Source organism: Neolamprologus brichardi, chromosome 14 (assembly GCF_056152115.1).
Source record: "Neolamprologus brichardi isolate AB-2024 chromosome 14, ASM5615211v1, whole genome shotgun sequence".
Lineage (NCBI taxonomy): Eukaryota > Metazoa > Chordata > Actinopteri > Cichliformes > Cichlidae > Neolamprologus > Neolamprologus brichardi.
The window spans coordinates 42,162,636-42,177,500 of NC_142117.1; the positions used below are offsets into that span (position 1 = coordinate 42,162,636).

A 14,865-nucleotide genomic window follows, 5' to 3' on the forward strand; every position below is an offset into this window, starting at 1 on the left:
GTGGGTGGGGTTGAGTGCAGACTGATCAATACCTTCTCCCAGCTTTTCATCTCATAAACTGTTTGATTGTCTCTCGGCTCTGATCCTCGTTGGCGTCGTTACCTTTTATCAATCTGACGTCCTCGTGTTGTTCCCACGTCATCATCATAATAAATGTTCCAGGTTCAACATCGCAACTGACCAATCACATCGTTGTGACGTCATACTTTTGTGACTTCGGAAAAAAACGCTGTAAAAAAAAAAAAATCTACTGAACTTGTGAGAATCCGCCGCTGTCGCCGACCCAGCTGTTCTTTAATAAACGGTAGCATCATGTTGTCCTGGCAACACTGGAACGTCATAAATGAATCGCTTGGCTTGCAAAAGTATGACGTCACAACGATGTGATTGGTCAGCTGCAATGTTGAACCTGGGACATTTATTATGATGATGATGTGGGAACAACACGACGACATCATCCTCTGTTCAGTCTGTGTCACCGCCTCGTGTGCCTCGTGTTCACAGCAGCCGATCGGGGCAGAAATCACACTCCCAATCACAGATCAATACTCACGTCACTTTTATTTCAACACAACGACTCACTGAGAAAATAATCTTTGAAAAAAGGAGAGCTGTCCTTTGTTTCCTCGCACTGCCACTAATGAAAACAAATACAGAAGTGGGCGGGGTTTGTCGGGGCCCTTTCACCTCCAGCACGCTGTCGAACGGCTCGGAGATCAGAGCTGGACTCGGCGCCGCCCTTCGTCAGAGAAACCGCGTGGATGAGTCTGACAGCTGCAGAGAGCTGCATCTGTGACGCTCGCCACACAGAAACAGAGCAGCCCAATCGTGCTCTGCTGGTCCTTTAGAGGCCGCAGCGCCGCCCTCTCAGTCACATGACCTCCTGCAGTTGTTCTTCAGCCTCAAACAGAAACAGGTTTTAGATGCAGGATGCGGACCTGCCTCAACATGGGCCGGCGGGCGCCGTCTGTCCCCGGGTTTAAATCATCCCGCTCCACTGAAGCGACGTGTAGCACACCCCGGCGTCTGGCCCCGGCGAACACAGGAGGACCGTCTTCTTCACGTTGGATCCCAGACGAGCCACGGCGAGGACATCCAGCAAACACACGGACTCATCCAGAGACACACAGACGGCGATGAAGTGAGCGTGGAACCGCAGAGGGTCACCTGACGAGACATGACCACACAGAGTCAGCAGCAGCCTGACATCACTGCTGACATCACTGACGTCAGCAGTGATGTCAGCAGTGATGACATCATTCTGTCAGGTGTTGAGCTCCTCACTCACCTGGATACACCAGGAAGTCTCCTCCAAACTTTCCTGCTGAGGTCAGGTAGAAGCCCCGCCCCCGTAGGTCTCTGAACACCTGGTACCTGGCGTCACAGCGGGGCTCAGCCCCAGTCGGCCCGCAGGCCTGCAGGAAGGCTCGGGCTTCAGGACAGTAACTTAGCCCCGCCCTCGCCGTGCTCAGCTGGACGGCCATTGCTGACTGCGGGAAGGTGAAGTTCTGGTCCAGAGCCTGCAGGCGGCGCCGCAGGGCGTCATCTGCACTCGCAGCGCCAGAGTCTGCACCTGAGAGGACGGCACCATGAGAGCAGCCCCCGGGTACATGCAGAAACCTCATCACGCCAACACTCACCTGTCATCGCTCGGAGCAGCGCCGACTTCCTGTCCTCCAGTGCGAGGACGCTCTGCTCCTCAAAGCTCCTCCTCTCCTCCTCCTCGTACTTCTGACGGAGCTCCGCCCCCCCCCAATCCTGCTGAGAACAACCACACATCAAACACACAGGACGCGCGGGCTTGCGGTTCCTATGACAACCAGCAGTGAGCCCGTGCCGCAGAGTCCCGTGTTAAAATAAACATGTCTGCAGCCTGACACGCTAACTGTATGTACAGGGTGACCTCGAAACAGCCAACATGGCGGCCAGCTTAATGAGACGCCACGATGAGCGCCAGCACCTCTAACGACCCGCTCTGACCTGGCAGCGGTCCGGCAGGGCTGCAGCGGCGCGGCGCTCCCTCAGCAGCCCCTCCTCCTCCGGCAGCAGCAGCAGCGGTCGACCCAGGCGCCCGTTCTGTCGCGGCGTTCGGGGCAGCGACCCCAGGAGTGCCCCCACCAGGCCTTGAGCCCTAACAGCCCTCAGGTCCTGCATCCTCCACACCAAGGGGGCGGAGTCACACAGACTCACTCCCACAGCTGGGGCGGCGTCCTCTTCCTCAGAGCCCCGACGCCGCTCCCCGCGGGACAGAGCCTCCATCAGGACGACCTGTGGAGACAGAGGACGCAGTCAGCTGACGTGCAGGTGTGAGAGTCTCTGCAGGAGGATCACATGATGGCGAGCTGCTAGCACAACATTATTCCACAAAAGAACAGCAGCTGCCTCAGTCGCACACAGATGACATGAAACACACACAACGTTTCACAACTTGTCCTGATGTGGTCCGGATCAAACGCTCCGAAACCACCAGAATCACTTTTTATAGTCTCTGACGTAAACGTGTGAGCACGGCCACAGTCTGACTGTTTATGGACACCTTTGGTAGGACGCACCTGTGGACACACCTGTGGACACCTTTAAGGACACGTCCTTCTTCCAGGTAACCAGAGACGATTCCCACAGAAGACTGCGTGTGCTTGGAAACAGGATCCTCCTGGAACAGAGCTCGGACTCTTCATCACAGTTTCAACAACATCAGAATTACAAAGAAATAAAAGTTTTAGACAGGATGTGAAGATGACATCACACATGCTTGTAGGACGCTGAGTAATAATAAATGTGTTGTTTAGAGAGGAAGACAGAGCAGCGTTCTCATAAGAGTTCATCATTGATTTCTTTCAGCCTCATCTTTGCTTTTTCATTTAGATTTCTTTGATTCTCATGAGCTGAAGAGGATCCGTTCCCAGCTCCACAGCTCAGCTGGAGACGCCGCTGCATGAGGACTGAAGCCTCTCAGAGACCGAGCTCAATGAAACTGAAGTTTAATGAGCCTCTGTTGGTTTTAGTGAGAACGATACCGAACAATCACATCTCACATTGATCGATGTGAAGACAGAGACCTGCTGCTCTGTAGGAGACGTGAAGTGTTTTAAAGCTGAATGAAATCTGCCTCCAAACTTGTATCGTCTGCTGACCGACTGAGCATGCGCACTTACGGTCCGATCCGAGGCTCACTCCGACTCTCCGGTCCGTCAGCCGATCCAATCCCCGAGCTCACGAGGGAGCGCCTGCTGCACGCGCCCGGTCCCGACCTACCGTAAACTGCTGCGGCTGTAGCTGTTGTCGCGGACCGGAAACACGAGCGCTTAGACCGGAAGAAGCAGCGCAGCTGCCGGGTCACGTGAGTTGCCTGCTCTTTCCTCTGAAAGTGTTTTTAGTTTGTGTAAGAAGTAAAAATGAATGAACACGAGGGGGCTTAAAGACTCAATTAAGCGCAAAGCTGTTTTTCTGTTCTGCAAGAGGCAACAGGCAGTTTTGTTCTCCAGGAAACTCATCCTGAGGAAGCTGATGTGAAGTTTTGGTCACAACAATGGGAGATAAGATTTAGTCATGGTACAAACAGGTCGGCTGGGGTTGCTATTTGTTCCAACAGATGTCCTGGTAGGCTTTTGTGCACCATGGCAGACAAACATGGACATTGGGTTGCCTGAGTGTGAAATACTGATAATACTCTGATTATTTTGGTTAATGTTTATGGATACAACAACGTTCAAGAGAACAAGAACCTGCTGCATCAGATTTCTACAGTTATAAAGGAACTTTATTCCCTACTGATTATATAAGATAAGATAAAACTTTATTAATCCCTCGGGTGGGTTCCTCTGGGAAATTCGTAGTATATAGTAGTTAGATATAGTAGTTGGAGGTGATTTCAACGTGACTCCTGATGAATGGTTGGATAGATGGCCTTCAAAATTTTGAAGAGAACATAAAAACCCAATATTTGAAAATTTCGCTAATGATACTAAATTAATAGATGTGTGGAGATTGTTACACAAAGATGTAAAACAATTCACCTGGCACAAACCTAATGGTCAAAGCAGGTCACGTATTGATTATTGGTTGGTATCCAACTCAGTTTTACAATATGTTAAGGAAACAGTCATCTCTAACGGTCCCTTAAGTGACCATTGCGCCATTATTCTACAAAGCAAAGACCAAAACAACACATTTAAGGATTATTGGAAATTTAACTGTCAGATGCTGAGAAATGAGGAGTATTGTAATTCTATTAAAATTAATTTTAGATATCCAGAATGATGAAGCCATCAATACACCGATACTCCAATGGGAATATCTTACATTTAGAATCAGAAAAACCTCAATCGCATTCGGTAAAAAGTTAAACAGACAAAGGAAAGAAGAGGAATCAAATGTAGTAAAAGAACTTATGAATCTTTATGGCAAATTGATTTGGACTGAGGAAGAAAAAGGAAAAATAATAACTTACAATCTAAATTGGACGAAATGTACCTTTATAGAGCCAAGGCTGCTTATTTGCGATCCAAAGCCAAGTGGATAGAAGAGGGTGAAAAGAACACTGCCTATCTTTGCAATCTAGAAAAACGTAGACAAGAATATAATTCAATATGTAACCTAATAATCAACGGAGAGGAAATTACAGACACTGAACGCATTATTTACTTTTTACAGTAACCTTTATAAGTCTTCATACTCAGAACAAAATGTCACCTCCTTCTTTGACAAAATCAGTAATTGGATTCCAGTAATTGATGATAATTTTAGAGAAATTTGTGATGAAGACCCAACTATAGAAGAATTTGATTTTGCTATTAAGAGCATGGCATCTGATCGCTCACCAGATGGAATAACAACTAATTTCTATAAGCACTTTTGGGAAGACCTAAAATTATTATTATTCAGTGCATTAAATGAATGTATAAACCAAAAGGAGCTCATGGCAACAATGAAACAAGGAGTTATAAAATTAATTCCAAAACCAGGGAAAGATAAGAAAAAACTAAGTAATCTAAGACCTATAACACTCTTAAATACAGACTACAAAATCTTTACAAAAGTTTTAGCAACAAGACTAAAAACAGGTATTTCTGAAATAATTAGCCCGACACAATCAGGATTTCTCAAAGGACGGTTGATCCAAAATAATATCCGCTTGGTTTTGGACCTTATCGATTACAATTACCTAATTAAGGATGATGGTTTTATGTTGTTCTTGGACTCCATAAAGCATTTGATTCTATCACACTTTTATTATTAAGACATTTAAACATTTTGGGTTTGGAGATGCATTTCTGGATATGATCACTGTGTAATACACTGACATTAATAGTTGTGTTTCTCTGTCAGAAGGCACGTGTCCCAGGTTCAGGGTGGAGAGAGGTATCAGGCAGGGCTGCAGCATCTCACCTTTTATTCATTGTAGCCACTGAATTACTTGCTATTACTGTCATAAATTCAAACATCAAAGAATTAATGGTAAATGGCCTGCATTTGTATAGCGCTTTACTCAGTCCCTAAGGACCCCAAAGCGCTTTACACTACATTCAGTCATTCATTAGACATAAATAACCACAAATTAATAATAAGTCAGCTTGCTGATGATACAACAATCTTTCTAAAAAATAAAGAACAAATTCCATTGGCCTTAGATACAATAAAGGTCTTTTCTGATGCTTCTGGACTACGCCTGAACCTGGACAAGTGTGAACTCATGAGTATCCACAACTGTTCTCACTCTTCTCTGTACGATGTACCTGTGAAAAATGAAATCAGATATCTTGGAATCTGGATAACTAAATGCATGGCTGATAGTGAAGAAAAGCATATTCAGAACACAATTGACAAATGCAAAAAAGCTCTGAACCATCGGCTGCAGAGAGATTTAACGTTGTTCGGCAGGATAATGTTGACCAAGGTTGAATCTTTGTCCAGATTAATCTATCAGCTTATTCCCTAGCCATCCCACCAAGAATTATAAAAGACGTCAATAAGGTGAATTTTAATTTCACATGGAAAAATAAACATCATTATATCAGTAACAGGGACTTGATAAAAGACTATGAAGAGGGGGGTTTAAAAGCAATCGATTTTGAAATAATGAATGGCATTTTAAAGATTCATTGGCTCCGATCTTTCTTAAAAAATGATGATGAGATCTGGTTCTTGATACCATCTCTTATTCTCAACAAAGTTGGGGGGATCCAATTCCTTTTAGTGTGTGATTTTGAAATTTCTAAACTGCCCATAAAACTTTCCAAATTTCATCAACAAGTTTTGTTAAATTGGAAATTAAGTTTAAACATAACTTTAGTCCCCACAACGTTCCACTGTGGAATAATAGGGTGATATTGAATCGGGGGAAATCTATCTACAAATTTGGTCTGTGGCACATATAATGGATGAAAATGGAGATATACTTGAATTAAACAGGCTTAATGAGAAATATGACATGAGTTGCTCGCTCGAGCTCTATAAAAAGGTTTCACAGAATATCCCAATAGTCCTTGTAAATACGATAAAGAACAATTTCTCAAATATACCGACTCCAAATTTAAACTAGATGGTCTTGACTTGGTTAATGAAAAATGCAATAATCAGTTTTTGAGGAGGTATTTGGTTAACACCTAACAGGACAAAACATTCACTCATCTTTAAAGATTATAACAAATCTGAGATCTCGTTGATCAGAACCAAATATTTAACATTTCCAATCCCCCCAAATTTGAAGAAGTCCATTTTAGAACTACAAAAAATATTTACCCCTCCAACGAATTTATGAGAGACAGATTTAAATGTGTGTTAGACAACTGTTATATTTGTAAAACAACAGAGCACATGTTCTATGGGTGTGTGACAGGATCTATGGGAATCTCTCCATGTCCTGATATTGTCCCAGTATGGAAATATTGATTTTTGGTCTTTTCAAAATACTCACATTGGAGTAATCCTTAAGGACAAAAGTAGTGAGTTTTTAGTTAACAAAGTATTACATTCATAAATGCTGATATGCTAACCCCCCCCCCCCTCCCCCCCTCCCCCCCTCATGGCCTGCTCTTAAACTCTCCCTGTTCAGTGAATCTCTGAAGCTCATAAATAAGCCCGAAGCAATCAAATTGCATTTTTAGAAGAGTTTGATTTTTCTTAGCCCCTTATTTAAGTTATGTGTCTTGTTTATGGAACCTCACGTTTAGAGATTTTATGATCCCCCTGGTCTTTATTTCTGTTCCTTGTTTTTCTTTTTTTTTTTATTGTTATTTATTTTTGTATTGGTTATTCATCTTTTTATATTATTATGTAGATGTGTGTATAAATGTGTACGTATGCATGTGTATATGCATATATACATATATATGTCTGTGTATGTATGTGTGTGTATATATATGTATGTATGTATGTATATATGTTTACTTTCAGTTATGGTCGATTTCTTCGTGGTGCACCAGCTGCACTGTGTGATGCGTCTTCCTCTGATTGGGAGAAAAGAAAAAGGTGATTCTGTTCTGAATGATTCAATATGTCGCTTGTCTCTTTGAGCTTGTCATTGTTATTGTTCTAAATAAAGTTCATTTAAAAAAAAAAAAAAAAGTAAAAATGAACACAGACCACAGCGAGCAGCAAGCGGTCATGATGGGTCATAGGTCGTTTGGAGGTGCTGGTGCGTCCGTGGACTCCAGAGGGTTAAATCAGGTTTTGATGGCTATAGAAATGTTCTGTGATGATGATGATGATGGCAGTATGTAACACGTTTCGATCTGATAAACACACCTGATGTCTGATCCTTGAAGACATCGTCAGAGATGGACGCTGCGTCGTTAACACTGACCTCAAGCTTCGGCTTTGGGATCCGATGCTTGGAAACTGCTGAACTCCTCTTCAGTGGGTCCTGTGGACGTGTCACTGCTGCCACCCAGACACAGCCTAATGTTCCTCAGCTGTGATGCAGAAACACTCGTTCCACACCCAAGGATCCACTGAGGGGACGACAGCGATCAGATGACACCGGGCTGTGGTTCGGTAAACTCCGGGACACCTGCTGCTGTTTTTCAGTTTATAAGACACCAAGTTCAAATCCAGCTGGACACAGGTAGCTGGTTAAAGAAGTGTTTGTGTTTATTGTCTTACTGTTTGTAAGGTGCTTTTTAGAGGATGTAGAAAATCCATTTACTGCAAACATGTTAAACAGCAGCTCGACAGAATAAATAATTCTGATAAAATCACATCAGTTTAACATAAACAGGTGTAAACGTAACCAAACCGTTGGTGTCATTTTAACATGAGGCGACTGCAAAGAGGTGAATGACAAACACACAAATCGTGTTGCTATGAAAGTTGTGCAGTTATACAACAAAGATTAATGTTGACTAAACAACTTTATTTCATGTTAATGAAGCAGATGGTTTTTGTCGATGCAGAACAGACCGACCGTCTGCCAAAGCAACGCCGGAGTTTATCACCGCAGACACGGGAACATTGCTCAGTCAGCTGATCTGAAGCCAGCGAGCGTTTCACTGAAGACAGACATGTCCACAAACAAACAGCAGCTGAGCCGCTGCAGTAAAGAGCAAAGAAGCACATGGTAACGTCCACGAGCTGTCAGCGTCAGCAGAGGGTTTTATTTTCACTTATCTTTGGTTACTTTAGTATGGAAGCCCGTTCCCGCCAAAAAACCCAAGTATCCACAAGTCGAAATGTCGAGTTAGCTCTGCCAATCAGTAATCTACGTGAATGAGGTCACTTTCTTGTTACCCAGGAGCATATGGTGCAAAGTAGCGCGCATTCAAAACCGGATCGCAACAAATTGGCGCTTTGGCGAGTACGTTTGCTGATACGCCGTGTGTGCAGCTAATAACAAAGGACTTCATCATTTGAAGCCAAGCTGACAACACTCAGCAATCTGTGCCTTCATGACTGGATGTAGCTGCAGCATTTGTACCTGAGGGCTTCAGCTTCCGGGTAACAAGGAAATGACATCATTCACGTAGATTACTGATTGGCAGCGCTAACTCGAAATTTCAAGAAAATAACTCAAAATTTTGAGTTATGGATCCTTTTCCCCCTTAGTGGCAGAAACAGGCTTCCATACCCTGGAGCCCTGAAGTGACGGCGTTGTTATAAAGTCTGCAGCTCCTCAGTTTCCTGTGTTTGACTCACCGAGTCAAAGCTGAACGTCTGCACGTCACCTGCATCTCCAGAAAACCGTCTGCATCCTAATAGCCGTGGACCTGCCTGTACAAACGATGAGCCGCCCTCATGGTGAAGCTCGTGTGTGTAAAACCATCAGCCATCAAACCCCTAACCCTAACCCTGGACAGAGGATCAGGGAGCTGGACCGAGGTCGCCCGGCCCACTTTAATCACTTAGTGGTATTGAGCACATTGCAGCGCCACCTGGAGGAAGAGACCGTGATCTGCAGAGCGGCTCTTGGCTGTACTTTGACTGAACTTCTGCTCAAACATGATGCTGACCTCGTGGATCAGATGCTACGTCCATAAACTGGGATGTTTGCAGTGTTACAAAGACGTGTGCGGTCCTGTGGCGGATACTCTAAAAACGAGACACAGCGTCTTTGCTTTTCTTTCCTTCTGTGTCACAAACCTGACGATCGGCGTCGCTGCGCCGCTGGGAGCGAACGTTACCGTGAGTCCCGAACTGGTAACTGTTGAACGGACAGCTTCTGATCTCGACCACAGACGGAACATCAGCATCGACACACACACACACACACACACACACACACACTCACACACACCGTGTTTCCACACGTCTGAGTGACTTTTATTACATTCTATCAAAGAACTGGTGATGATGGCCGCTCGTATAAATACAGGCAGGAACACGTATGAACACGATGTCTGAGCTGGCGCTTTCTGCTGTGGATGAACCACGCACACGCTTCCCGTCCTCACGCACACACGCTTCCCGTCCTCACGCACACGCTTCCCGTCCTCACGCGCACACGCTTCCCGTCCTCACGCGCACACGCTTCCCGTCCTCACGCACACGCTTCCCGTCCTCACGCACACGCTTCCCGTCCTCACGCACACGCTTCCCGTCCTCACGCACACGCTTCCCGTCCTCACGCACACACTTCCCGTCCTCGGGCCTTGTGATGGCGTCTTGTCTCACATCTGCGCTTTTCAACAGAACATTTACAGCAGCTGACATCATCGCGGCGGCAGCGTCCAGCTGGAATGGCAGGGCTGGCGTTTAAGGCTGGTTTGGATTCAGGTAAACACTCCTGTGATGTCACAGGGCTGAGTGTCACAGGCAGGAGGTCGTCCTGTCATGTCTGATAAGTTCGTGTTAAAATAAGCACGCTGGACAGATAAGAACGATATGAAACATGATGCTGCGCCCCCAGAAAGGCGGAGCTTAAGGCTTATCTTAAACCTCAGAAGTAGAATCCATAGAAGGGGACATGACCCCTCCTCCAGCATCTCCTCATCATGACTCTTCTACTTCCTGGACTCCACAGATCACTTACAAGACATAAACATCTGACCTGTGAGCTGCTGTTACCTGGGTAACATAGGCCCTCCCCCCTCAGGTGTGGGTACAGAGTTCCTGCTCAGCAGCCTGAAGTAAAGTCATTAAAGGGTTAAACGTGTCAGAGACCAGAGGACGCTGTGATTGGTCTGCTGCCGACTTACAGGTGGGCACCTCAGTCCTGCAGACTGGATCTGGGTCTCTGACGAGTTTCAAAGTGGGGATGCACCTCGGGCAGCGAGTGACACGGCTTATGATTGGTCAGGTGAGAGTCTTCTCGTTCTGAAGACACTCAAACCAGCAGTGATGTTCTGGCTCCTCCTCCAGCAGTGAAATCAGGTGGGGAGCTTCTCTGACTTCCTGAAACGTGACGCAGACGGTCACGAGATGCACACAGAGAGCTCTGTGTTTCCTGAACATTTCAATAGCCTGCAGGAACACAAACGTCCTGAATGATAAACCCCGCCCTCCTGGACCTCCTGCTGATTGGCTGGTGGGTGGGGTGACAAGGCACTGTGGGGTCATGTAATTGGTTGTTTCTCCTGAAATCCTGGGTGTCTGGGTTCAGTCAGATTACTGAGAACCAGACCGATCCAAGTCCAATCACAGCGAGTCCTGGACCTGCGTCTGTAGGCTGAGGCGCTGGTCCAGGGTCAGAGGTCAGGTAGGTGAAGTGGTGAATAGCAGCACAGGAGAGCAGGCAGCTGTTGCTGGGCAACAAAAAGGGAAAAAACAGTCAGTGAAACCTGCAAACAGCTCAGCGTCAGTGAAGACCACAGTGTTCATCAAGCTAGTGTTAGCTTTGCAGCTTGTGCTAATGTTCCTGAGATAGCATTAGCAAGTAGCTGTGAGTTAGCTGCAGAAATGTGCTGATGTCTCCCAGACGGCACAGCGATGTGTTGACCTCAAACATTCGTGGGTGGTGGCCCACCTACACCTACAGTTACATAATAAAACTCAGCGTGTAGGCTGCTACAAACATGTGCTCAGTGTTAAAAAATGATCCCTGCATTCACAGTTCCACGTATGACGGGTTTCAGTACTTCTTATCACTGTGTCCTGGTTCTTCACTGCACCATCCAGCTACACCACTCATGATCTGCCAGCAGGTAAGCTACACCCACCCGGCAGAAAGCCACATTGGCACTACTTAACTGTCCGCTGTGAGGGTCATGCACAGAGAGGTGGAATGGAGGCAGAGCAGCACTACGACGGAGAAACACCTAGCCTACATTAGAGCTAACACCACCTGCACAACGCACTCAGCGTGACTTACTGACTACGTTTTCTGTAATGGCGACGTCAATGATAGACGCTGCTGTCTGGGTTGGTTCCTAACATTAGCTGATAAAGTTAGATCAGTCGGTCCGCAGACTCGGGACGAATCAGACGCTTTTACCATGTGACAAAGACAACACTGAGTCTGTTAGCACCAAGCTAACACGAGCCAGAGCGTCAGGTTGTCCACATAAAGCAGCAGTCACCTGGCAGCAGTTAGGCCTCGCTGGCACTGCTGTTCCTGTTCAGCTCTCTGATGCCCTGCAGGATCCTCTTCATGTGGCCCACCTTCGTCACGCCGAGGTCCTGCACACACCACAGGAGGTCAGTGAGGCCGGGCACTTCCACTCCACCATGCACCATCCACCCATCACCACCACCATCCATTGCATCACCACCATCCATCACATCTTCACCACCATCCACCCCATCACCAGCACCATCCATCACATCTTCACCATCCACCCATCCATCCCATCACCAGCACCATCCATTGCATCACCACCATCCATCACATCTTCACCACCATCCACCCATCCACCCCATCACCAGCACCATCCATCACATCTTCACCATCATCACATCTTCACCACCATCCACCCATCACCAGCACCATCCATTACATCACCACCATCCATCACATCTTCACCACCATCCACCCATCCATCCCATCACCAGCACCATCCATTACATCACCACCATCCATCACATCATCACCATCCATCCACCCATCCATCCCATCACCACCACTATCCATTGCATCACCACCATCCATCCATCACATCTTCACCATCCACCCATCCATCCCATCACCACCACCATCCATCGCATCACCACCACCATCCATCGCATCACCACCACCATCCATCACATCTTCACCATCCATCACATCTTCACCATCCATCACATCATCACCATCCATCACATCATCACCATCCATCACATCACCACCATCCATCACATCATCACCATCCATCCACCCATCCATCCCATCACCACCACCATCCATTGCATCACCACCACCATCCATCACATCTTCACCATCATCACATCTTCACCATCATCACATCTTCACCACCATCCACCCATCCATCCCATCACCAGCACCATCCATTGCATCACCACCATCCACCCATGCTACATCAACCTGTACCTATCAGCAGTTAGCGGTGACCCAGCGGCGTACCTTTAGGTCCCTCCTCTCCAGGTGGATGAGCTCAGCTCCACGGACGTCGTGACCAATAAAGATGTCTTTATACTCAGTGAGACACAGAAAGTCCAGCCATGCCCCCACCTCTTCTGTCCCCCACTGGTGAACTGAGACATCAACAGGAAGTGGTTCAGACAGACAGAAAACACCACAAACAGTGATTTCATAAAATGCCATGACTACAGTATCCTCTGAATTTAACCCCACAGAGACAGGTGTTACCTGGCAGAGAGAACGTGGCGCACGTTTCTTTGTTCTTGTTGTTCTTCTCCTTCTTGAACTTTGGGACGAGGCGGAACTTGGCGCCCCGACTGCGCTTTGAAAAATCTGTCAGTGGACCCTGAGAGACAGAAGGGCAGAAATGTTAAATGTTTCCACGCTTCCTGGGTCGGTGCTTTTCATATCACCGCCCAAACACCTGGAGGCGGTTTGGTTAGGTGATGCACTGGGTGTTTCTTCATCGACCTCTCTGCACTGAAGGCTTTTTATTGAAAGAGGTTTTGTACAATCACAAACAACAAGTTAAACATACTAGCAGTACAGCACACTGCTAGAAAAACAAAAACAAGGGTTAGGGGTTAGAGCGGTGGCCCCAGGTTGCTCTGCCTCCATCTCTATGTTGCCTGGATTGTATTTATTATTTTAAACATCATCCTTTGTGCTGCATGTTCGATTGTACTGTTTTATATTATTGTGAAGCACTTTGTGGTTTTATGCTGTGAAGAGTGCTGTATAAAGTAAAGTAATCACCTCATGGTCTGATGGGTCGATGACTGGACACAACCAGGGAACATCAGCCAGGCGGGGGAGCTGCTGAGCCACAGAACTCAGAGCTGCATTCAGCTGCTCCTGCTGAGGAGGATCCAGCTGCTGCACAGACAGACACAACGTTAGGACCACGAGGACCAGGCTGAACCTGTCAACCTGCATCCTGTAACAGATACAGACAGAGCCTGAGGTTTCTAACATTCTGGGATAAAGTAAAGGACCAGTTACCATGGACATCTTTCCAGACAGGAGAAGTTCAGTCTCACTGACTAAAGCTTTGATGTTGCTGACCATCTGAATGACCACGCTGCAGCTCAGAGCCTGTAGACAAACAGTGATACGTTACACAGCTGGAGGCTCAAGGACTGAACGATAGAAAAGGTAAGAGCAGCTGTCGCACCCTGGAGCTCTTGGAGTCGGCGTAGACTACGTCCATGGCCTTTGAACTGGCGTTGACGGCGTGAGCCAGTTCCTGCTCCATGCTCTGGTGAGACTGAGCGACCTCACGGATGCTGAAACGCCACAAACACATTCTCACAACAAGAACACAGAATCAGACCAAATCCATCTGTTTGAGCTGCGGTAGGACGACCAAAGGATTCAGTTCCTGCTGTGAGGCGGCGGTTCACCACGGTTCACCACGGTGACACCGCCATGCCACGTTATCAAAAGTAAAAACATTTGTTCAGCAGGTGGGAACACTGGGTGGGTCTCACCTGTGGATGAGCACTCCAGCTGCCTGACCGAACTCGCTTATGAGTGTCGCCTCTTCCTCGGAGACGATCTCAGGCTGCGAGGACAGCGGTGGCTGAGGCGGCGCCCGGGGAAACTCGCACTTCTGTTTGTCCTCCCAGGACTTCAGGGTGCTCTCAAACGCCTGAAACACAGACACAGGCTGAAAACCTCCGCCGGGCCGGATCGAGGCTCCCAGAACAGCCCAGAGCTGCCTCACTTACTCGGTCTCGGGTCAGCGTCTGGGTCCGGTTCTTATGGATGATCTTTATGTACCCCGGAGGCTGGATCCACGCTTCCCCGTCCACCTGAACCGGGACACCCTCGTCGCCCAGGATTGTGATCTTCACAGTCCGACACTGAGAGGGAGGGGTGACAGTTACAGACAGATAGGCGGGTGGATTGGACAG

The 14,865-nt window shown here is 47.1% G+C and overlaps 2 protein-coding genes across 8 annotated transcripts in view; both read right to left on the bottom strand.

The window, feature by feature from the left end:
- Nucleotides 1–542: 542 nt before the first annotated feature.
- Nucleotides 543–6,971, bottom strand: tsen34 (TSEN34 tRNA splicing endonuclease subunit). Of its 4 annotated transcripts, none has more exons than XM_087851366.1 (6): nt 3,156–6,971; nt 2,565–2,653; nt 1,981–2,268; nt 1,641–1,758; nt 1,289–1,573; nt 543–1,167 (listed from the first exon to the last, which is right to left on the bottom strand). In XM_087851366.1, the coding sequence occupies exons 3-6, from the start codon at nt 2,257–2,259 to the stop codon at nt 980–982; spliced, it is 870 nt and encodes a 289-aa protein (XP_087707492.1). In that variant the 5' UTR covers nt 2,260–2,268; nt 2,565–2,653; nt 3,156–6,971; the 3' UTR covers nt 543–979. The 4 variants fall into 4 exon arrangements, with proteins under 4 accessions (XP_087707492.1, XP_087707493.1, XP_087707489.1 ...); XM_087851367.1 differs by having other exon boundaries at nt 1,289–1,567; nt 2,553–2,653; XM_087851363.1 differs by having other exon boundaries at nt 2,553–2,653.
- Nucleotides 6,972–8,068: 1,097 nt separating this feature from the next.
- The window catches only part of dgkd (diacylglycerol kinase delta), a 24,441-nt gene continuing 17,644 nt past the window's right edge, over nt 8,069–14,865 (bottom strand). For 3 of the 4 annotated variants that reach the window (XM_087851368.1, XM_087851371.1, XM_087851370.1), the window contains 9 exons: nt 14,680–14,814; nt 14,440–14,600; nt 14,124–14,235; nt 13,952–14,044; nt 13,706–13,825; nt 13,178–13,295; nt 12,932–13,062; nt 11,952–12,051; nt 8,069–11,177 (listed from right to left, as the gene is read on the bottom strand). In XM_087851368.1, coding sequence (XP_087707494.1) covers nt 11,962–12,051; nt 12,932–13,062; nt 13,178–13,295; nt 13,706–13,825; nt 13,952–14,044; nt 14,124–14,235; nt 14,440–14,600; nt 14,680–14,814 — 960 coding nt within the window. In that variant the 3' untranslated portion in view covers nt 8,069–11,177; nt 11,952–11,961. The remainder of the gene's footprint in view (nt 11,178–11,951; nt 12,052–12,931; nt 13,063–13,177; nt 13,296–13,705; nt 13,826–13,951; nt 14,045–14,123; nt 14,236–14,439; nt 14,601–14,679; nt 14,815–14,865) is intronic. The other variant, XM_087851369.1, reaches the window with a different exon arrangement.